The following is a 25,323-nucleotide window of genomic DNA, read 5'->3' on the forward strand; positions in this document are numbered from 1 at the left end:
TACTTGGCGTCGAGGCGCTGATTGACAGGCTGGGCAGAGTGGGGCTTAAGCCACCCCTTTTTGGCAAAGGCGAGAACGTCCTTCTGCATCGGGATCTCCATTCTAGCTACGGGGCATAGAGTGAGGACCTCAGCCAGGACCCCCGCCTCTGGTTGTTCGACCTCAGGTTGAAGAAGCCCCAAGTACTCTGCCAAACCTGCGAGCCATGCGTGGAAGGCCTTGGTTGACAACAGCGTGTCAGGGTCCTCTTCCTGGTCATTGTCCACCAGGGTCTCTGGCTGGTCCGGAGCGCGTGGAGGAGTGCTGGGCGTTGAGGGCTACGGTGTGGAGACCGGAGCCGGAGGTTGCAGCAGAGGCTGGTGTGGAAACGCCTGACCTGCGGGAGGCAGGGGAGCCTGAATCGAAGGAGCCAGCAAGAGCAGAAGGGGCTGCACTGGGGGCTGCAGCACTGGAGCCATAGGAGGAATGACTATAGGTGCAGGCAGAGGGGCTGGAGGGAGCATGTCCCTGATCACATCCCTAAAAATTGCCCCATCTGAGGAGATCTCATGAGAGTGAGGAACTTTTCAAAGAACCGGTCCTCACAGGCCGGTGGGGTGGCAGGTGATGTTGACGGGGTACTGTGCAGCTGCTGCGGCTGCGTACTGTGTGTAGCCGGTTGTGGGGTAAACCTGTTCTGCAATGCTGATGGATAAGCTGTAGGTCACGTACCCGGTTGACACCAGTCCCACCTTGTAGCTCGTTCTCCCACCTGCTCCGTTCCAAGGGGCGGTATCGGAACGAGCAGCCATCTTGTCGAGCTGGGTGCCACGTGCCAAAGCCGTGGTGCTTGGCTCACTAGGCCTGGCTTCCTCCGGGACTCTTGGCGGTGGAGCACGAGACCAACCCTGCACCTCAGGACAGGGCCTGGTAGGCGTGTTGCCATTGGCAGTATCACCGGTAGTGCTGCGTGCAAGCACCCCCCCACCCTCCTGCCATCTGGCAGGTACTAGACCCGGTAAAAGAACCTTGTGGCCCCTCAGCACTGTCTCCGGAAGGATCTATTGACCCCCTCAGCCTGGCGGCCGGTAACAAACAGCCTTGGTACCAGTGCTGGTACGAGAACCTGAAAGGTTCCTCCCACTCAGGAGTTTTTGTGGAAAGGAGTCATCCCTGCGGGGTGTGATGGAAAAAAGCGGCCCTACCTTGGGCCTTGAATTATGTCTGATGAAGTCCTTCAAGTCCTCTGGAGGCGACTTCTCGAAGAGCTCCCTTCACCGAGCTAACCTGTTCTTCAGACCACGCGATGTAAGCACGTCACAAGCAGTACAACCCTCCCAGGCGTGGTCAGGGCCAAGGCGGTGGAGGCAAAGAGTGTGGTGATCGGACGTAGGGAAGAGCCCCTCGCAGGCTGGACACCTGCTGAAGCCCGCTGACATTTGAGATGCGCCGGGGAGGCGCGTGGTGCCAGACCAAGTACCTGATCATAAAAAGACAGAAAAAAGTATCCGGGGAAGAGCGCATGATATTACAAGGCCGAACAAACCCAGGAGCGCTGGTGAAATCGGCCCGTTCCCATCAAAACAAAAAAGGGGACTGAGAAGTGCCACTGGTGGGCAGAGTCAGGGGAGCACATGCAATAATATTCAAGCCTTACGAGATGAGGGCTTCCTCTTGCTGGTAGTCCAGGATAAAATAAAGGATTGCCTCCATCCACAAACATCTCTTGCGATGGCTTTCCCGGTGTCAGGATGAGTGGTCATTCTTTGAGTCTTAGCCTTCACTGCAAACCCTTCTTTTGCTCAGCTGAGCATACATCCGAGCTTTCCGGGGACCCATACACAACATAAAACGAGTCCTGGATGTACTAGAGGACCCTCTGGCGTCTCTTATAGATTGCGTTAGGTCTGCAAGGAGAGAGGCAATAGGACCAGTCACTACTAGCTTTCCCTCCTGACTGTTCTTTCCACCAGCTCCCTGAAATGACACACTAGGCTCCCTGACTCCTCCTGGAATCTCCTCCCACCGGTTAGACCTACCTAGGGCCCTACCTAAGGCCCTCCGGAACCTCCTACTTCTACCTGAATTATCTGCTTTTGGCTCCTTGCCTCTCTTTTCAATATCTTAAGAAAATCCTGATCTCTTCACTCTATTGCTTTCTTCTTTCTCTTCCAATACTCGTCAAGCCCTGAAAAATCTTCACACTCCTTATCCGAAGACGTATCGTCCTCTGTCTCCTCACTCTCGCCAACCACCTCCTGCTGGTTTTCTACTGTCTCCTTACTACCACCTTGGCCTGTTGCCACCACCTTCCACTCTGGGTCTTACTTCCTTCTCGCCCCCCCACTCTAGATCTTACTCTAGATCTTACTCGCTCTCTACACACTCTGGGGCTCTTCTTGCACTCTGGGGCTTGCTCAGTCTGTGTGCTCTGGCTTCTCCTTTTCCACTGTTTCTACTACTGCCTTACAACTCCACTCCTGGTTTTGCTTCTGCCTTCCTTTCCTCTGCTGCTACTACAGCCTCCCACTGCACTCCTGATTTTACTTCCTTCCTCTTTGCCCAACTTCCTCTACCCTTTAACTCTCATTACGTTCTTGTCTTCTGTAGAGATCACCTCCTCTTGTGTTTGGCTGCTATTTCTGAAGCTCCCCTCTGCAGCACACGCCGGACGCCAGTCTCTAAACTCTGTGCGGCATCTCTCCTCTCCAGCAATCTTCCTTCACCCGCCTTCCCCAAACAGGAGCCGACTGCTCCTGTCTGACACTACACTGAACGGACCTGCTTGGCGTATATAGAAACACCCTCCTCCCCCTAATTGGAATGAGGGCAGATAGTCTGCAGCTGTGAACTTAAAGGGTGTGTGGGTTGGGTTTGGCTGGACTCTCTCACTTCCTGATAGTCAGATTGAGACCGAGAGGGCGGGGCTGACTCTGTAAGAACCCTGCTGGCCATTTAGAAACTATGTGCTGGGAGAAGCTGCTTGTGTGGAGAATATCATTCTGTGCTGTTGTTGTGAAGGTAAGTGGGTTAGAGAGTCTTGAGGGGTGTTTAGCACCCCGAACCCCACCATAACATACAACATCTCTGTCATTGAAGGGTTTTACTATGGCCTCACTGTCCTTGAAGGCATCATTTCATTCCTCAAATCCGTTCCGGGTTTTCTGATGGAGAAAGAAGGGCAAAATAGTGAAGTGCGATCTAGCTTGAACATTTGGTTAACTTTCATTTAAGGTGTTAAGTATTTCATGGACAGGATAATTGGTAACTGACTTTTAAAGGGAAAAGTCAATGCTTGTGTCAACCACATAACTGCAAGCCTAATCCTCTGTACATCAATCTGTAGTAAAGCTGCTAAAAGAAATGTAGTTGCCCACAGACATTTTTAAAGCAGCTTGGTACTGACTTGGCCAACAGACGTTAAAGTTATTGATCACTCAAAAAGCACTTTCTAATGGAAATGACATCGATCAAATGTCTATTCCATAATATGTATCCCTACATAAGCACAAGAGCACACACAAAATTAACTTGAATTCTGAGAACACGATTCCTTATTCACTGCCCTCAAGGCTTCACTTTATCTTTATTAATTTGGTTGCCTTACTGATTTGTGGTGATAGAGCACACTTTGTGACTAACAGTTACTAATAAAATGGCTAGAACAGGTATGCACAATATCCAAGCCAAGAAGATTGTTTTTTTCTTTTAACAATATTATATTACATTTGCCTTGCCTGACATTTTACAATTTGTAGCTTTAAAGTGAACACCCGGCTTCAACAATATAGTCTTAGAATTAAATTTTACATCTAGGGTGCATTCAAGATGTTTTCATTCGATGACAGCATTTTATTCAAAACTGAATTTAGCAATATTTGTCCAGTTTGCTTTACCCCACACTCACAGTGAACTGGTAGTGTTTTTCCTATACTTCCACGCAGACTTTCTCCTTTGTTGCCCCACTTACAATCTTTTCCCATTCCTTTTTCATTTAACCTCTGACAAATATACTTTAGGTTGAATTTGTTCAAGTTGGTCTTACACAGAAAGTTGTTTAAAAATGCCATCACATGTTACCATTCAGGGTTAACTTGATTTGAATGCCTCTCTTTTGCATTCTTTTAGCGATAGGTTTTTTCCAACAAATGTTAAATAAGAAAAATAAGAAAGCAAACAAATTACCTTGATGCTACCAAATGCAAACAGTACTATTGATTTTTGAACTTTCCATGTCAATTTGAATGCTTAGCTTTACTCACCAAATTCTCACAAACCAGTCTAGTAGGCCAGGAAAAGAACCACATGCAAGTATTCTTGTCGAATCTCTCAAAAACAGGGGGATTATTTGCCTCTGCATCTTCTTTGCAGACAAAGTTGAAGGTAGTCTGATGTTTTAGTTCTGTATTGGGACGACAGGAATCTCCTTCTCTGTATTGAAGCTGCAGGAATCCATCTCTGAAGGTAAGCTCTTTGCTAAACTTTCCAGCGCTAAATTGTTTTTGGCCATCTTTAATACAAATGCCTGAAAGAAGAAGACAATTTAGTTTTCATAATGTTGCACCAAGTTTAAACTGAATCATATACTGTTTCACAAACAGACACAGTTCATATAAAACAACATAATCAGACTGATGTGCCAAAAAGTGGATGGATCTAGCTGGAAGATTGTTGGAGAGTCACAAACGCAGTGTGAACACACCTTGCAATGCTGTCTATCAAGAGATAAGTACGAAGATTTTAACTAGATTATGATTTTGGGGGTGTTCAGATTTAAAACCTTTGGAATATTTACATAGGTCATACTGGTCTACCCTTCTATGAAGAAAAGATTTTGTATTTGATACTCCAGCAATTGAGACTACCGTTAAATATACACACCATTTATTCAAGTCCACGAAAGACCAAGGATTATGAAAGGTACTCGTTTTCTTATGCCAACTCTTGGAATCAAGACCATTTCTCACATCGAAAATAACACGCAAAGCACTGAAAAAATAGCTACAAAAATAGTGAATTACTGAAGTTTGGAAATGCTAATTACATACCAGTTCTTACATAGTGTGAAGTTGGTATGACGGTTATAAGTGTAACATAAAAAGGGTTACACAGCTATTAGTATAGTTGTGTGAGGTGGGATATGTTGGGAGGACATACTTGACCATGAAGAGCAAAGGAGTTAGGGGGGGGGGGGGAATTTAGAAAAACAAATGACTTACTTTTCAGTAATGTTCCTTCTAATGAAATACTCTTGTTTAACACAGCCTTCCTATTTAAGATATCTATTTTCTCCAACCAACTGTCTCTGGAAATGTTTTTAGCCACCACATAGTGTGTGTGGCATCAGCGCCACACTGTTGGGTGCACATGAAGCCAGATGCGACGTCAGGGACAGTATATTTGGAGTCCACAGCACCCCATAACAGTTTCACCGTTTTCCTTCGCATTCAGCTGCTAAAGAACTGCAGAACGGGGAAAAAGTTATCCATCAAGAGGGGAGGGCTGTCAAGTCATTAGGAATTTGTGGAAATGACGAAACCATCACAAGGAACATTACAGACCGAAGTTATTTATTGATTTAATGGATTACTTCCTTCCACATCTTCGATTGACTCACAAAGCAGTGGAAAACCTGAAGCAGGTAGGAGAGCAACATCCAACACCTAACAAACTACTAACCTCTCAGTAATATTCTTTCCGATGGATGTTCTTCCAACAGATACCTCATATTTGAAATTCCATTTCCAGAGGCAGCTGACGTCTGACATTTCTTTCCTCCACCAGGAGGCACAGCTCCACACTGCACTGTTGTGCAACTCCAGAAAGACGTGACATCAGGGCCAGCCCTCCGATGGCCCACCTCTATAGGATAGAGGAGTCAGTCGGGTCTCTGGATGAAGAGAGACTGGAGAGAATCTGGCATATCATTCCTAGACCGAATGTATCATTCTTAAAATGTAGAGGATGATCCATCTTGACAGGGTGTGTTAATTAAAGCCCTTCCTACACTAGCATAACTCACAAAGAGCTAGTCATCTTTCCTGACATCCCTAGTTTGAGAGATTAACAAATTAGTTTCCTGTCGGTAATGTTCTTTCTGATGGATGTCCTTCCATGCATTCCTCATTTATAATATTATCCCTATACAGCTGTTTTTCGGAAACATTTCCGCCACAGTCGGATGCAACGCGTTCTGCATCCGCTCCACTCGATACATCTATGCTACCCGCATTGGACAGGATGTCGTGGCCAGTACATATCGAGGCACTTTGCCCAATCAGCTTAGTTCCTCAACACTCTGATGCTGAGGGACCACTGAACTAAAAAAGTGTTCCACCAAGTGAGGGAGTTTGGGAGGTCAATGAGGATTCAGAGGGAGGCATAGTCATCAGAAAGAACATTACGGAGAAGTAAGTGATTTAGTCTTCTAATAGATTCCTTTCTTCCACATATTCCTCATCAATGATAGACTCCCACGGCAGTGAAACTGGAGGAGGGAGGAGTGTAAGAGGATAGCACCTGATACTTTTGAGGATCCGGGCATCCTATCTAGAAAGGGAATCCAAGCAGTGATTGTTAGCAAACGTGTGCAGAGAAAAACAAATAGCTGCTTGGACAATACCCAAGACCGGGCCCCTCCTCTGTAGGACAGAGGTGGCAGCCAGACCTCTGATAGAAAGAGCCCCAAGACCTTCAGTTATATCTTTCCCAGCCAGATCAAAGCATGCCTAGAAGCAGAGAATGATCCTCCATTGACAGGGTCTGTTTGGTCACAGCACTGCTAGCACAGGAAGCATTATAACCCATAAAAAGCTAGTAATCTTTCCTAACATCCCTCATCCAAGAGATGTTGTGGCAGAGAACTCACTGAGTCTAGACCATGGAAACGATGCTCTGCCTCAGAAGGATGGGGCAGAGGAAGAAACACTGGAATGTGGATCTTTTGAGAGCGAAAGAACGAGACCACCTCCTTCAGAAGAAGGCCTCATCTTCAACGTCACTTTTTCCTAGGAGAAAAAACAATATTGAAGTTTAACAGACAGCGTCTGAAGCTCTCTGACCCCTCTTGCTGATGTGATGGCAGCCAGGAAAATCACATTAAGCGTGCGCAATCTAAGAACATGAATGCAGGGTTTCAAACAGAGCATTCCTAGCAAATGTCAAAATTAAAAGCAAAGCCCACACTGGGACTTCAAATTGGCCTAGAAGAAACTGGTTGCACAGTCCCGGCAACAATTGCAGAACAGTGGGGATTGTTAAAACAGCGCCTTACTCAGGGGTTCTTTTAAAGACCGAGATAGGAGACACGTACCCATTCACAGTGCTAATCTGCAGGTCCGTCCAAGCCAAAGAAAGCAAAATATCCAAAACAGAAGATATGAAACAGGAAAAAGGGTCCAGAACACACTCCCGGCACCAAGCCGAGGACACCGTCTGCAGGCATAAATAGACTTATTGGCGGGCCTCTGAACTGAGAAAAGCACATCCAGGATGTCTTCCAACAAGTCTCACTCCTTTTATTCTCAGCCACTCAGCAGCCAAGCAAAAAGGTTTAGGGTGCTGCAGTTCGGGTGGAGGACCCGTCCCTCAGACTGGGAGATCAAGTCTACTTTCATTGGGAGGCACCAGGATGGGAGGATGGACATGTCCATCAACTCTGGGTACCACGTTCTCAGAGACCAGTCAGGAGCGAACAAGATCAAACTGGACCTGATAGAGATCAGCAGGAATGCACAGTGGAGTCCAGCTGACCGTCAACACTTCCTGATAGAGCTCCCACTCATGGAAGTGTCGAAGTCTGTCTGCTCAAGGCATCCACTGTGACAATATTTTCTTGCAAGGTGATTTGCCGTCCTCCAGAACCATAGCTGCATTGCTTCTCTGCATAGCAGCAGGTATCCCACCTCTCTTACTGAGGTGTTGCGGGGCATCTGTGTCGTTCATTAGGGCCACATACTTGTGTTTTACAGAGAGAGGAAGGTGATCAGGGCCAGCCTTATTGCGCACAATTGTAGAAAGTTAATGAACCCTGAAAAAGACCACAGTCTGTTCAGAGTCAGGTCACAGTCGGGTCTGACAAATGAGCAACCAAACCCTTCAAAGACGCATTAGTGACCACTGTTACTTGAGGAAAGGGTTGGCAAAGCAACATGCCCCTCAACAAGTTGTCTTTCAGGGACCACCATGCAAGGTCTTGTGAAACCAAACTCCTGCAGAAGATCAGATATGTTTCCTTGAAATTAACACCACTGGCAAAGGGCGAGCCACTGAAGCGATCACATGCGCAGTGGTGCCCCTGCAACCACCAGAACGCTGGAGGCCCCAAGACCCAGCAAGCACAGGAAGGTGGAGGCAGGAACTGGAGTACTGTACCAGCCGAGAGATGTTCACCACTGTCTTCAAGTGGAATGGCTCTGCCCATGCGAATGTCCAAGACCTGAAACTTTTTGAAGTTTAGGGAAAGGCCCAAACTGAGACAGCCTGCACATGTGGAACAGGTGTGCCTATGCCTACTCTGGCAATTGAGCTCAGAAGAGCCAGACGTCTATGTGGGAAAGACATTGATACCTTCCCTACTGAGGTGAGCTGAAACTACCAGCAGCTTAGTGAAAAGCGTGGGTGCCGAAGAAAGACCGAAAAGCAGGACTCTGAATTGGTAATGTCATTGGCCCATGACAAATCTCAGGCACTTCCTGTGCTTCACATGGAAGTGGGCATTCTGAAGGTCCAGTGACAACAACCAGTTCTGCAGGTCGAGAGCGTGGAGGATCTGTGCTAGGGTTACCACCTTCAATTTGTCCTTACACATGAAGAGACCCTGCAGCCACAGATCCTTGTCCTGTGGAAGCAGAAAATAAATTGAGTACAATCCTTTACCTCATTCTGAGTGTGGTACTGGTTTGGCCGAGCTTTTCACTAGCAGTGAACAGACTTCCTCCTAAAGCGGGGATCCAGAGACATGGCAGAGTTGAATGAAAGGTAAACAATAACCCTTTTGGGAAAGTCGACTCTGGGTGTGTGGTATTGTGCTGTGCTCAAATACTTAACACACAATTTGTCACGCACAACTTGGCTGTGTGCACTCCCTTGTTTCTCTAGCCGCGCGCACTCCCTTCCATTGTAGGTCCCGACATCCTGTTCCGCCCCACACCCCCTCATGTTTTTCCCTTCCTTCCTCTTGCACCTCAGCCCTCCCCTCTTCTACCTATTGTGTACTATTCTGGCACTGTCTCGTGCTCCACTGTTTTTCTGGCATTACTTTCTACTGCCTGCATTCTTCTTCTAGGCATTTGTTGTGTTCTGTGCCTTGTTGACACTATTGACTTTGTGTTTGCTCTCTATGGTTATTGATATTGTGTTGTTATCCACGGTTTGCGGCATCAGACTGCAATTACCGGCAATCTTCACTTCTAGGTTCCCTGTTGACCTCTGTGTTTTGCTTTTGGTCCTGTATTGCACCTGCATTCTTTACTTCCAGGTTCTCTGTTGTGCTCTTTTCTTTCTGATGGTTCTGTACTGCATCTGGTTTGTAGGTCCGTTATTGTTCTTTGTTGTGCGACCCTCCCTTTTGCCCCCCCATGCATCCCTCCTGTCTGCCCCCCCCACCCCTGGGTTCCCCTCTCCCTACCCGCCCTCTCTTTCCTCCCTGCACCCCTTATGGTGCTCTCTTTCTCACCTATCTTTTCTAACTGCTTTTCTATCGACTATCCTATCTCTCTCACTAGGTCTGGCAGGAAGAAGCTCAAAAGGGACATCCTGGTTTCCATCTCAGTCCTCCCTATCGCTGATACCTATACCAGTGCTTCCTCCAGACAGACCCTTACAAACAATCTTGGTCGTTCTCTCTCCAGGACTATGGACCCCCCCATACAGTCACTGTCTCTCTCCTTTTTCCTCCTCTCCCATTAATGGTGGCACCTGGTGGGAGGCCCTCCAGGCCCCCTTCCTCTCCTCAAAGACCATCATTAATGTCTACTTAAATGGCCCCTTTGAATGCCCGGTTTTTTCTCTCTCTCTTTTTTTTTCCCCTCCCTCTCACTCTCTACCTCTCCCTCCCCTCTCAAATTCTCCTCTGCGATTTTCTCCCTCTCTATTCTTTCCTCTGGCCCGACTCACTCTGCAGAGCACACCCTAGATTTTCTGATATCCTCAGACCTCCCCTTCTCTAACCCTCTCACCATTCATCTCTCTTGGAGGGATCACTTTCTCCTTTCTTCCCACCTCTCTCTCTCTTCCACGCAGGTCAAGCCAACTCCAGCACTGTCACCTACCTTCTGGGTCATCCGACCCATGAAGCGTGTGTCAGTTGAGGCTTTCACCACTACTTTCACTCTTCCTCCTGCACCTTTGGCTGACTCACACCCTGACACAGCCCTCTCTAACCTTCTCTATATCTCTTAAACTCTGGATGTCCTTGCCCTGTCATGAGGATCCGCTTGAAGCCCAAATCCAAGTACAACTCTTGGTACGATTCGACCTCCCAGCCCTTAAATGCAAGGGTAGGGCGGCACTGAGGAAAGTGGAGGGCATCAGGCGCACCCCCTGACAAACTGGCCTGCTCCAAAGGCAGTACAGACCCTCTGTTCTCTGTAAGAAGAGAGCTTACATCCAGGCCGGCATCGAACAACTCGGCCGAACCTTTCAAAATCTACAAGGAACTGGCCAATCCTGCTGCAGCCTCTACCTTTCCTGTTCCCTCCGAAGCCCTCTGCATGGCCTTGGCCTCTCAAATCACTAATAAAACTCAGGACATCCTGTCCACCCTCTCTTCCTCTACCTTCTCTTACTCCTCCTCTACCGCTCCTGGCCCATCTGAGGCTGTTTCTCCTCCTTTCTTCACCTTTCCCCTGTTCAGCCCAGGCAATGTTTCTAGACAAGTCCAATGTATGAAAGTCTCGTCAAAGCAGGTTCTCCCCCTGCTCATCCAGAACCATCCAGGACCACACCAACACCCTTGCTCCAGCCTTGGCCAATTTCTGCAATCACTCTTTTGCCACTGGAACTTTCCCCTCCCCTTAAGCACTTTCTTGTGTACCCCCTTCTAAAGAAACCCTCGGCTGATCCTTCCTCTCCGGCTTACTATTGCCCGATCTCAAGCACTCCTTTTTCGGGGCAAACTCTTGGAAAAGCTGACCATCTCCCAGCTTAATCTACATACTGAATCTGTTGGTTGCCTCCATGACCAACAGTCTGGCTTCAGAGGTGCCAGAAGCATGTAAACTGGTCTCCTGAACACCTGTGAAGACTTGCTCTCCAAGCTTGACTCTAATCTCCCTTCTGCCCTCATTCTCCTTGATCTATCCTCTGCTTTTGACCGGGTCAGCCATGCCATCCTGCTCAATCGCCTCCGCGACAACCTTAGTATTACTGATCAGGCCCTGGTCTGGTTGACCTCCTTTCTCACTGACCCTCTCAGGTCTAACTGGGGTCTTTCCTCTCTTCTATCTCTTTCTCTACTTGTGTTCCCCAGGGGTCTAACCTCTCTCCCTGGCTCTTCAACCACTACCTGGCTTCTCTTGCCCACTGCATCGCTACTTTCTGCTCCAATTTTCAATGTTATGCGGATGACACTCGGCTCTCCGTCAGGCTCCCCTCAGCCACCTGTGCTTCTTCTCTCATACCAGACTGTCAGGCAGCAATTCATGAATGGTGTGCCACCAATGATCTCTGCCTTAATGCCAGTAAGAATGAGATGCTCCTCATTGGGACACACGCTCCCTCCTTACCTCTCTCACTCTGGCCACCCACTGTGGGCCCACTTCCTGCTCCTTCATGTGAGACTAAGGACCTTGGTGTCATCTCTGACTCCACCCTCTCCTTCTCTCCTCACATCTTCGACATCTCCAAGAAGTAAAACTATCAGCTGAACCTCCTCAGAGGTATTCTTCCTTTTCTCACTTTCCCCCAGAAGCTCACTGTCTCCAGAGCTCTGGTCCTCTCTAGGCTGGACTATTGCAACAGATTCTTTCTAAATCTGCCTGCCTCTACTCTTCGACCTTTATAATTTATCCAAAACAGGACTGCAAGACTTGTCCTTGGCCTAAAGCCCAATGATCATAGCTCTCCAGCTCTGAAATCTCTTCACTGGGTCCCTTTGGCTGCAACGATCAAGTTCAAGACCCCCTGCATCATCCACATGGCTTTCTGGGCCCTGGGGCAGCTCTACCTCCAACTTTCTCTTCCAAAACATCTTCCTTCTCAAGCTCTCCACTCATTCACCTCCAACTCTGAGGGTCAGACGCTGTTCCAAACAGAGAGTTGGGGGCAGATCTATCTCCTCAGTTGGGGCCTCCCTCTGGAACAGCCTCCCTGCCTCTCTCAAACTTGGGCAAAACCACCTCTGGTTCCTGTAACAACTTAAGACCTTCCTTTTCGCTTCCGCTTTCTCGCTTCCTCTCCCCTACTGATGCACTGGTTACCTGGTCAACCTCTGAACTCTCGTCCAGGCTCCTGCATGACCAGTTGTCCTTGCACTGCCCTTATGGGTCTGTATCTGCAACCCTACAGTCCCTGCTCTCTGCACTTATAAGCTGGCTGCACTTGTGAGTTAACTTCACTCCCCCCTGCCCCTTCACCTGGCACTTCTCCACTTCTCCTCTTCCATGCACTTGCGCGATCTGAATGACACAAGGCCTAGTAAGATCGTTATTTTGTCCTCCCTTTGTTTTCTCCCTCCTTGTCTGGTCACGCCTAGAAACCTTTGTGTACAGGAGTGTTTTAAATGCTACTTCTTATCATATAACAACCTGCAAGTCTCAAACATCAGACGTGCTGCAGCACCATTGCACGCTAAACTGGGAAATTTGTTTTTCCACTGGGGTTTGTGGAAGAAGTAACTCAAGAGCTTTGCACTTAGGTCAGCCGAGGGGACTGAGGAAGCAGCAATTCCATCCTCTATGATCTCCTCTGGCCCTACCCGTGCCCCGGGGAAAACTGAAAGTTTGTTGTTTTCCTGGGGGACACCAATTCCTCCGATGTGGGGCATTGAGGAAAGAGGGTGGAAACCTACGACCTCTGCACGATGGAATGGAGGGTTGTTGGACAGGTAGACCCAAAGACTTAGCTTCAACATTAGTGGGTTGGAACCTCTGCAAGGAGTTGACCTTTGCCTCAAAGAGGTTATGTCCATCAAAGGGCATAGCCAGGAGCTTCGCCTGCATATTGCGGTGGATCAGAAAAAGGACGCAGACTCAGAGGGCATCTTTAGGATGACTTTATTAAATGATATGGTGAACAACTGCCTATGCCTATCGATTTGGGGTGTTCCCTACCTACTGAACTAAGGTGCTCGTCAGTCTTGAAATGTCCAAAAAGGAGTCATACACTGTACAAAAAGAATGCTACCTGGCCCTACCACTAAGGTGAACCAAAACAAGAATAAGGTCAGGAGAATGTCTCCCATCTCCCAAAAGGTGCTTCTTATACTGTTCGCTTTAGTATTTTAACTCCAGTTTAATATGCAATTTTCAAATAGTCTTTCATGACTCCCTTTATTAGCAGATCCAATTTTTGCAACAGGCCCTTGCTGCTCCATTTCCTTGAAGCAAGAACTTTCCTTGAGTCTGTTCAGTTCCTTAGGTTAATCTTGAAAGAGTTTGTATATTTAAGCAAACTAAGTCTCTATGGGATTCTTATTTCTCTTGTCTGTATATTTCCTCTTTCGCTCCTCTGTATTCTCTTGCCAATTATTTGTGAAGGCGTCTTGGGCCTTTTGCCCCTTGTCTTCTGTCGTTCTTATATACCATTCTTTCACTTCGCACACAGGGTTAATCCTCCCTTCTTTCCTTGATAATACTGTACTTACTTCTAAGTTGTTTAACATAAAGGCTTCCCAGCCTTTCTCACTTTCTTGTACATGCCTTTCAGACTCTCATACAGTTCTCTTTCCTTCACCCTGGCAGTTCAAGTTTGGTATACTTAGTTCCTCACTTATCTCGTTTCTACTGGGACGAGTTTCAACATTCTTATAATGCTTCCCGCCTCGGTTCCCATTCCTCCTCGGTTCCCCGTTACCTTCTTGTTCAGGTGGGAAAGTCACAGGGTTGCTTACGGTTCGTGTCTCTCCGAGCGTTCCCTCTTCTTCATGCGTCTCCTTGCCAGCGTCTTTGCCCACTGTGGTTCACACCCTCTCCCAACTTCAGTATTCCTCACTGGGGAACCGCGTCAGCTGTAGCAGTCTCCGTAACGGAGATAGCATAACATTAACAGGGCAAATTTCCTCTCCAGAGTTAACAAACACTCCTCTTTAAACTCACTCGTCTCAGTGGATCTAGATTGTTCACTTAAAGTGCCAGCTGTTCTTTTCTCTTGTGGATAGCATATATTCTCTTGTTCCTTCTTACAAGTCTTATTAATTGGAAATAATGGATATGGGGAGCAGTCCCATATATGCCATCATATGTCTTGGCTTCGGGAGTTCCTATCAGGAATGAGAGTGCTTGTCCCCTAAGGGGGAGTCTGTCCCAGTGAGGTTAAACTTCCCTTGACCCCTAGGGAGGGACGTTGCAGTGCAGGTTCACCGCCCTAGTCTCAAAGGGAAGGGTTACCTGTCAGGATGCCTACCACCGGGCATCCGGATCAAGCCCATCAGCCCCGGGAGCAGGCATCCAGATATTTAATAAAACCCCAGCAGCCCCGGTTGGGCCTTACTTACCTCATGCGGACCATGCTGCAAATGAATCCAAGCCAACGTGAGGCCTGGATGGGACTATTTTACTACAGGTACGATTTTTTACTCAGGTGTGGTTCTAGGGTCTTCTTTTCTGGAACTACTTTGGAGGCTATTTAAACCACACCCGAACAGCAGCACATGCTTCGCGTTATTCTGCAGCTTAACGCTCACCGTGCCTGCAGTCAGCATCCAGTCTTCAGCCAAGCCCGTCTTGAATCCAGAGCTCCTAGCAATAGAAGAAAGAAGAAGGAAAGGTTAGAAGACAGATATTATTGCAACCCTTACCTGAATTCCGGATCCATCACGTCTTCAAACTTCAAAAGGACATTATTCTTCACGCGTCGCATCGCCAGCTGCAGCGCCGTGCCATACTCACCAGTCCTCACAGCATTTTTCGATCCGGGACAGCCTCCATCATTTTCTTCACCGAATTCCGCCATCTAGGGAACAAAAGAAACATAAGGTGAGCCGAGAGAGCCAACAAATACAACCTCTCCAACATAGACTTACCTGATTAACAACCAGAGGCATTATTCTGTAACAAACCGCAACTTCTTACGCCGCACCTGTAAGAAGAGAGAAACCAGCAATTTAAATACACACATCTTTTACCGGACAGTGTTGGGTAATACAGACTCTTACCTGAACACCATCAGCTGCCACAAGACAATCTTCCCTTGGATCCAGCTGCAACACAAGAAAGGAATGTACAAGAGTGAACATCAGACATATTGAACTCTGAACTTTATACTTATGGGTTTTCGCCTGGAACCTCGGAGTCAATATTCATCCGGAACTCTTCCAACGCCTTCAAACCAGTGAAGTAACTGGTATCTACGCGCCCCTCCATTCCACGCAAGATGGAGAGCTCATCATTTAAAAACATAAGGTGAGCTTACTGAAAGTGAATATCGGTGGTGATTAGTGGGGAGAACAGTGGGGTGCCATTACTAGAATCCTCGGGTGGCTAAATTCCTTTCTCCACTTGCAGGAGAATACTTCTACGCGTCAAGCAGATGAGAATAGGCGGTCCAGTCCAGTCTGTCAACTCTGCACTACGCTTCACGTTGGAGGAGGTCACAGCTGTCTGGGTCCGATCGACGCCTCTGTGGGAGCCAGGTAAACGTAACATTACCCTTGGGGAAAAGTGACGAGTTCCTGTTATGACTAGGGAATGCGGTACAAGGATTATACAAAAGGGGTTGGTTCACAAAACCCTTAACTGGAGATGGTAGGGTATAGGGAAGAAATGGGGAGCCTTCCCAGCTCCACCTCTGGCCCTGAATAGTAGAAACAGGCACACGGGTAAAGTTGGGGAAACCCTCCTGGGGAAGAAAACCCATTGGATGTAAATCAGGTATGGATGTCCGGAAGGTAAGTTCCCTAACTTTACACGTAGTGCAGAGTGATTCAGTCTTCAATGTCCAGGTCCATTCCCAGGTAGGGATAAAGAAGAGGAACACAGATTTAATGTGTGCAAGATAAATGTCCACAGCAGAGAAGGTTAGCTTTAGTTAAGGGCTTCAGGAAAATTCAATCATAGGGCTTACCTTTAAAAAATAACTGAGGCTTTAAATCGATGGGTGGTGCATGTGTTGCGCAAAGTAGGAAGGCGATGAACTTGTAGCGTATTGGAATGGATTCAATTGAGGCACGAGTTGTGATAGATGTCGGGGCTCGTAGATGTTAAACGGCAGAAAGCCGTTTACTGTAGATCCTTTCAGGCTTACTGAAGCCAAGATAAATCTGTAACACTTGTTCTGTGAATGGAACTTGAACGGAAACCGTTCTATCACAAAAAAATGTCAGAGTGAATTCAATACGTATAATGTAATAAAGAAATTAGGAGCCACTGGTCGCGAAGGAAGTTCGTGACAAGTTTAACTCCGGGATATGAAACTTCCTGCTATCAGCCGCTGAGAGCTGAAAGGATGTTGACTGTATTTACCCGGGGTTGCAGGCAAAACAGTAATGAACAAAGGAGATTTACATACAAAGTGTTGAAGTCACACTCTGTATGTTTATTTTTAAGACAGGTTGTGCTCGGTTAGCGCGGCTGAAAGCCGTGTGGCTAACGAGGTAAAGGTAGTGCTCGGTTAGTGCAGCAGAGCGGGAAAGCTAACGAGGTAAAGAGCAGGGAGAGAAAGGTAAACAGGAGAAGGGAACGGGGAGTCAGAAAGAAATAAAGGAAGGGAACACTTACTCGATTTGCCGGTCCGGTTGCATGGAAGCCTTCATGTTTGAAGAAATGTGCCGTCTGTTAGTGGATTGAATTCATAGGTCGATTTGCCGGTCCGGTTGCATGGAAGCCTTCATGTTTGAAGAAATGTGCCGTCTGTTAGTGGATTGAATTCATAGGAAGAGACTAGGCGGCCATGTTAAAAATGACTAGACCTGCAGTAGTGACTGAATGGATTGGACAATTGAACTACGATGTTGGTAAGGGGGGGGGGGGTTTAAGGCATTACCTATGTATTTTCCACTTCGACCAAAGTGAATACCTATGTATGACAGTTCCCTTGATTCATTACAACATCCTGTGCAAACACCGAAATCCTCAGCCAAGAATGTCACCTGATTGCTGTGCTAGCAGCCATAGTATGCCCCACAGTCAGCCGTATCCAGCCCCAATTACAACATTTGCTGGAAGGCTTTGTTGACCACATGTACAATGGCCTCAAAGCCATCTCTCAACTCACCATCAGTAAGGTGTTTGGCTGCTCCCCTCACCACCAACCAGAGGCCAAAGGATCTGGCATGAGCACATGGTGTTTATCGCTCTGAAGGCAATGCTGCAATAGGTGAAAACCTTCCCCTCCCAACCCTCCCCATCAGTCCGATCTCTTGCTTTCCCTGTCCTGAGGCAGAGAGGGGAAAAGTAGACGTATCCAGGTTGGCAGTTGCGGCCTGCAACACCAAGCTCTCAAGGGTGGCATGGGTGGACTGTAGGCCGGATACGAAGTAGCTGGGCAATGTTTTCTTGCCGATTCCAAATTCACTGCGGGAACAGAGGCAGGTTTTTCCCAGGCTGCCAGTCCCGGGGTGTCAACAGCCAGATTGAGCAGCAAGGTTTCTTTTTTGGGTCCTTCATCCAGGACTTCCATCAGTTCAAACTGAAATTTGGGTCCGGAAGAGGCTGATTACCTTCGGGTGTCAACCACTTTGGCCACAAGGTGTTGGAAAGAGGCCTAGAAACTACCAAGTGTTAGTACCGGCAGGATATCTAGCTCTGGAAAAGTGTCTAGGTCACTGGTTTCCGGTTGTCCTCTGTAGGACATAGAGGTTTCATCCAAAATAGGATCTTTCTCATGGAAGATTTGGCCCATCTTGGACATAAATATCCCCCATAGGAAGTGACTGTCTGCGGCTGTATTTGCCACTTCTCTTCACCACCCCGGAAGGGTAGGAACCCTCGCGCCTCATCCGGACCACATCATGCACCTGATCGCCACGTTACAGCGTGCTAACAGATCAGCATCAACATCTAATTAACGACGCCAAGTAAGCATTGCCCAAGATCTCTTCTGCTTACCCACCTGCTTCATTGAAATCATCCGTTATCTGGCCATGTATGCTACGTTGGCCATGTATGCTCGAGGCCATTCAAAAATGGCCACCCAATTCACTCGATCCCAGCCGGGGCTCTCAAGCACACTGCTTCCACGGAGCTCTGATTGGCTCCAGGCTATTTACATTCACGCCTCCACGACCGGAGGCGGAAGCCGGCCGCTCATCTCAAGGGCCGCAAGATTAAGGGCCTGTCTGCGGCTGTCCGCGGAAGGCCGCGCTGCCGCACTGACTTTTGTAAGTACTGACAACCAAAAACTGCCACCCAGCACCCCCTGTGTGATCCCGGCTAGTTTAAAACCTGCTGTATGTACTTGAACCCTGCTGCTAAAAGTGTTACTCCATCACTCGCAATCAGATACTGTGGCCCTTCCTCAGTTATTGAGCACTAACGAGGTACCGCATCTTATAACTCTATACTACTAACCTTATGACGATCCTATCCAGTTGAGTACACCTTGCTTATCCTGTATCTCAATTTATCAGGATCAACGTGTCTAGACTATTCCTAGTCAACTTGCTGAAACGCGATTGTATCGAACATGTTGACATGCCCACTAAACTGCTAAACGCGCCATTCATCTGACTGTGTACATATTTGTGTATGTGTATCTACTTGAGGGTCTTTAGCACCCACTGAACCAACAGGATTTTAGATGACAACAACTGGCCGTGCCTATTGCTACCTCAACCTCTCGCACCTTTGCTCCAATAAGTTGGTAGCTGCTGTGATCTCAATGAGCCCAACTTGTGATGTGCACGTGTCTCTTTAAAGTTCTATGACATTGCAACATCTGACTGTAATCTACTGTTTCGAGACCGCGAGTATGGTACTGTACCACCAAAGCCTAATGCTATTGTTGACACCCACTGTTAGAGCCAAATGCCCTTGCCCTCTGTTAGAGCCAAATGCTCTTGCCCTCTGCTAGAGCCAAATGCTCCTGCTGCTGCCCTCTCTTAGAGCCAAATGCTCTTGCTCTTGCCCTCTGTTAGAGCCAAATGCTTCTGCTGCTGCCCACTGTTCTCACTACTATTAACCCTAGCTGTTCTTCGAAACATACCCACAGTACTCAACATGCCTAGGCTTCCATTTGACTGCAATCTAGCCAGCTGCACCCATCTTTTTAGGTACCTCACTGCCAACGGCACTGGCAAGTAACTGTCTACTTTGTTAGTACACTGCTGGCCCACATCATATCTTAGCCACAAGTGTTTCTGGCCACCCGTATTGTAAACGAACCTAGATCTTAGCATCTAACCAGATCCAGCATGATAGAGTCTCTTCTCCTAGCTCAAATTGCAACTACACTCAGACTTTAGCCCATAGCACATGCTAACCACGAGTGTTTTGGCCGCTTGCAAAGAAACAGAATCTAGATGCTAGTACATAGCACTTCCCAGGCTCAAGGCGAAAGTACGAAAGTACACTCTGCCCTCCTTCTAAATAATACTTAGATGGCAGCACAATAGCACGCTCCCATCTTCACCTAAAGATGTCCCCTGCCCCCTGCCTGCTCCACTAAACCTACTCAGACCCTACTACTCACCCTTGCCATCTTCACCATCATGGCCATTGCCACTAAAACTAACCCCCCCCCCCTCCCAAGGACAGAAACCTGAGACTCAGGTCCAGACTGCCCTGCATCTATGAACCAAAATGAAACCATCTTAACAGACGCACTACTACCCAGCCCAAGAATTCTCTGCCCATATCAACACAGTCTATCAACTCTTGCGCTCAAACCCCCACCATGATCCATACGATCCAGAATACCCTTTCACCCAAACCTACTCTAATAGCTAAAAGCAACAGTACCCTAACACTAACAGGATCCCTCATCAATGCTAGATCAGTGGTAGCCCACGCTACTGAAATTGCAGACATCCTAAACAATGAGAACCTGGACCCATTGGCCATAACTGAGACTTGGCTACATGAGGCTGCTGGACCGACTCTCATGTTAGCATTACCAGATGAGTAGACCGACTCAATGCTAGAGGCGGCGGCCTAGCCATCATCTTCAAAATGACCCTTCCTATTAGACTCGCCATGTCCACTTCCTACTCCTCCTGTGAAATACTCACAGCCAAACTGCCTCTCTCCAATAATCGCACACTAACTATCCACATGATGTACAGGCCCCCCGGGCCATTAGGCACCTTTGAAGACGACCTAACCAGTCTCATTGCCAATAACACAAAAGACCACTCCCAAACACTACTGATGGGAGACTTCAATCTCGGCTATAATGATACTGATAACAAACATTCTGAATCAATAGCAGCCCTGCTAAATGATCATGGTCTAACCCAAAAAGTCCTCTCTCCCACTTACAGTAAAGGAAGGACCCTTGACTGGGTATCCAAACTAAACTGCAACTTGGATTTTACCGAGATCGTACCACAACCATGGACAAATCATCACCTAATAACCTTCTCAACCAAACTAGATCTCCTTACCCCCAAGTCTAACAACATGGTACCCCCTCTCCCTACCAGAAGTAAGAAGGATATTACTGCTGAAAAACGTATCCCGCTCCTCCTACCAGACATCTCTGGTCTGGAAAGTAACACCAATACGGACCTACTAGTGAATACCTTCAATAATGCTATGACCAAGGAAATGGACTCGATCCTCCCTGTCAAACAGCGCAAAGCCAGACAGGAAGCACATTTGAACGCCTGGTTCACCCCACAACTTAAAGCTTCAAGGCTACAAAAAAGAAGGGTCCAATCCATCTGGTGCCAGTCCCCTATGGAAAACAATAAAAATAATCTAACCGAACTAGCCAAACTGTACAAAAAAGAAATAGCCAAAACAAAAAAGAATACATTCAACGATACAATTGCAAAAGCTAATTCCAATACTAAAGAACTTTTCGCTATCCTCCGCGAACTGGAAACCCCTATCCGACCGGTAGACAATGCCCCCAAGGACAAGGCATGGTGTACTAATATACAAAATGCTCTAGTAAACAAAATCTCTTCCCTTCAATGCAAAATTGCCAACAAAAAGGCCTCACTACCACCATCTGATCTACAACCCACCCAACTCCCGGAGGTCAGGACAACTACACCCTTTAGCTTCAAGACTATTTCCATAATTGATAACGAAAAAATAATACTCTCCCTCAAACCATCAAACTGCAAGGGCGATACCTGCCCAGCGCAAATAATCAAGGACGCAGCCAGAGACCTAGCCCCTTTATCTCTAAGCTCATAAACTCCTCCTTTAAATCAAACACAGTACCTATCAATCTCAAATCATGGGTCCTTTGGAAAAGGAACTTTGGACCCCACCACTACCTGAAAGTGAACCACTTACTAGGCTCAGGGCAATCCGGCTTCCGTCCCCTTCACGGCACGGAAACAGCCCTGCTTGACCTTAAGACACAAATTGAAGAACTAAAGGACAATGGGAAAACAGCCCTCCTACTCCTTCTTGACTTGTCGGCAGCCTTCGACCTGGCGGATCACGTAGTTCTTTGCAACCACCTTAGATCTGCTGCCAACTTCACCGGAGAGGCTATAGCCTGGGTCCAATCCTTTTTAGCTAACCGCACTATGAAGGTCTTTTCCACCTCAGCCTCCGCCGACCCCATCAAAATAACCTGCAGCGTCCCACAGGGCTCCTGTGTCTCCCCAACCATGTACAAAATCTTCCCCAAGCCTCTGTTTGACAAGTTGGATAGACTGGGTATCTACACTAACTAGGCAGATGACACCCAGATCCTCATACCCCTTTCGGACAACTTTGTGGCTGACTCAGCCTTGGTGAACAAGATTTACACCACCATTCAGGCATGGATGGCATCACATGGCCTCTGCCTGAATGATGATAAAACAGGAGATACTAATACTAGGTTCTGAAGCGAACATAAAAAAATTAAGTCCAAACTACACATCCTTCAACATTGATAACAACCCTATCAAGGTGATGCCTGTGGTTAAAACATTAGGATTCTATTTGGACTCCTCTCTCAATCTCAAAAAGCAAGTTACTCTGTTGCCTCTTCTACAACTTATAAATGCAAACTAATCCGAGCAGCTAGATCGCACACCTCTAGCGCCAGCCTCATCACCTTAGCCAACGCTCTTATTATGTCGAGATTAGATTACTGCAACGCCCTATACTCAGGAGCTAACAAAATACATCACAGACAAAATTCAAAGATTGCAGAATAACGCTCTGAGAGCAGCGCTGGACGTCCCCTATAGAGAACACATTACCAAATTCAGAAAAGGTCAATTGGTTGAAAATAACGGATAGAATCCTCCTCAAAACAGCTTCTCTTACCTTCAAATGCTTGAACAACCTAGCACCTTCCTACTTAGCGGAAAAAATCACTAGGAAATCCACTACCCGCCCCATGAGATCTGCTAATACATTCATGCTGGAGACACCCAGGGTCAAACGATCAACTGCGGGTGGAACAAGTTTCCCTGTTAAAGCTGCGCAATGCTGGAATAAGCTACCACTTGACCTTAGACTAGAACAACCTTACCCAAAATGTAGACACAAGATACTCAAATGGCTACGCACCAATGACACATAACCTGATGCACCCTACCCCTTCTACTACCGGCTCTTTCCTGACCGTTGTACCTGCTGAGACATACTGTACCCTTGGCAAGCTTGTATATATTATATATGTCTGTCTCCTTGGCCGCCCAAGGTCACGCTCTGTATTATGTACCTATGCACCTGCTGTAATTACCGTATGCACTGTTTGCACTGTAACCAAGCTATAAGACTTCTTGCAATACTGCGCCCGGCTACCCAGGGGTTTGGCCCGCAATACCGAGTAAACAAACAAAAGTGATGCATATTCAAGAGGAGCTCCCGTACCAGCAACCCCGAGGACGTTGACTTAGAGGGGGTAGGTGCCAACACACAGGTCTTTATGCACGAGGGCAGAGCATGTCGGCACTGCAATGGTTCTTTGGCCATAGGAGCTGGAGCCGAGCCCTTAGGCGCGTTGTCATGGTCCTTCTCTAGGTCGTGCCGATTTGTTCAGAAATGGTGGGTGCCGATGGCTGCGCCGAGGGGCTCGGCTCCAAACATTTGCTAAGATGTTGGACATTTTTAGCCAAAGACTTCCCCTTTCTTGCCGAGTGGTGGATTGGGTAGGAAATGGTACCTGTGGATCTGCTTCAGGGGTATCCTTGGGGCTTCTTGGAAGAGGAAGAGTGGTGGCAAGAGGAACTGCTCAGTGAGCAGGACATCTTGCAGTCGCGCTTCCTCTTCTCCTTTTGGGCTAGGCACCGGTCTTCTGATATCTGCTATGCTCACTTAAACCTCGACCGAGATCCTTTTTCCTTGAGGGTTTGGGGGGGAGAGGGGGGGGGGGAGTATGAGCTTAGCAATCAGCTTCTGGAGAGCATGGATTGGTACGATCTGCATTCATGGGGGTCGCTTTCTTCAGACAAATGCTACAGAGGTCAGAGACAGACAACTGTCAGCAGCAAAGGCCTTTGCAGGATTAGGCATTTTATTAACAGTAAAAACAAAATAGCAGTGTTCCTGAAGTGAACAGAGGGCAGTGTGATGAATATTGCGGATTAATCACGAAATCCCAGACTAACGTCTCCTCCCATGTGGCCAGGGAAAGGCAGCTGCTAACTGATCCTAACCCGGGGGTGGTATTAGATGGGAGGATCACATAGGAGAAGGCTATCAAGGGAAAAGTGACTCAGGAGAGACGCGGTATTCATCCCCTTCTGAGGATGAGATTTCCCTAATGTCCAAGTATTTAATGGCATGTTATCACCGTAAGGCTCCCTCTCCCAGAATTACCCAAGGTGCCAAGTATGGGAACCCTTTTTATAAACATGAAAATGGTATACAAAGGGGTCAGAAAGTTAATATTACTGCTTGCAGTAGTTATGATTCTACACTATGTTTAGATCTTAGATCTAAGGGAAAACCATCACTTCATTTAAAATCCTTCCTTTAGTCTAAATCCTCTAAATTACCCAAACAGATTAGCTTAAAGAATGAGAAAACAAATGAGAACATTATGGACGTCAAGTCAGTACTGGATCGAGGAAGAGGGGTCCCATGTTACTAAACTGTCGTGAACAGTCTAGTTGTAATGACCCACACCTGAGCGGGACCTTTAAACATTTAAAGGCCTTTCACGTGCAGATCAAAGGGAAGCAGTAGGGAGAAGCAGAAGCCGGAGTTGCTGCTGTGCTGAAAACATGGCAGAGGTCGGGACTCCTGGTTCATGAGAGGACGTGCAGAGGGAAGCTGTAGAGAAGCAAGTCATCCCGAGGGAGAGGGAAGCTCTCTGCGTCCTGTGACCTGCTCCGGTATTACATTTTTACCAGAGAGTGCTCAGAGCTGTGAAAGCTCCATTGACATACAACGTGAGTGGCGGCAAACTGATGGAAGCTGTCAAACGCGGAGGCGGTCCCGAAGGAATGATACCGGCGAGTCAGAAGGAGACACCAGGGCATACGAGTGAGTTGGCCCGAGACAGTTAACCCTGGGGTACTCTGAAGGAAATTGCTACGTAATAATGGTCATCATCAATATCAAACTATTGAATTAAAGGCAAACTGGGCGCAACTCCTCTACTAAGGGATTCCAATTAGGGGAATATTGTAACCTGCATTACCAAAACCAAAGAGAAGCAAAAGTAAAGCAAAGGGAACACAACTTTCCTAAAGAGGCATATCCAATAAAGGGACACAGAAGGCTGAGAGTGTTACCAATGCAATTTAAAAAGAACATTCACATAGCCAGATATCCAGAAAGAGAAATTTGTGAACCATATTGCCAGCAGCAAAACGAGATCCAAGATTGCAGGAGCAAAGCCATCCTTGTAAAAGGAATCAAGGGGGAGAGAACTGTAACCAGCATTGCGTAGGGCAAATAGATCAAAAAGAGAATCATTATCCTTCGGTGAAATATCCTTTTGGAAGAAGATGTAAACCAATTGTATTAGAAGTTAAAAGACTAACCAGAGAAGCAGAAGCAGTTGTTGGTTCTAATCTCTCCATTGACGATTCTAGTGTGGAGCGTTTGGAACAAGCCTTACCACAGAGTACAGGTTGAAATAGTAGGATTATTATCTTGGCAGCAGAGTAAACCAGGAATG

General features: G+C 47.3%; 1 protein-coding gene across 1 annotated transcript in view; it reads right to left on the reverse strand.

Annotated features, from left to right (window-relative positions):
* IGF2R (insulin like growth factor 2 receptor) overlaps window positions 1-25,323 on the reverse strand; it is a 2,762,372-nt gene that overhangs the window by 650,308 nt on the left and 2,086,741 nt on the right. The window contains 1 exon segment of the mRNA XM_069606818.1: window positions 4,242-4,504. Within this exon segment, the coding sequence (XP_069462919.1) occupies window positions 4,242-4,504 (263 nt within the window).

The sequence above is a fragment of the Ambystoma mexicanum genome, chromosome 4p, assembly GCF_040938575.1.
Source record: "Ambystoma mexicanum isolate Mex_15411 chromosome 4p, UKY_AmexF1_1, whole genome shotgun sequence".
NCBI classification, from domain to species: domain Eukaryota; kingdom Metazoa; phylum Chordata; class Amphibia; order Caudata; family Ambystomatidae; genus Ambystoma; species Ambystoma mexicanum.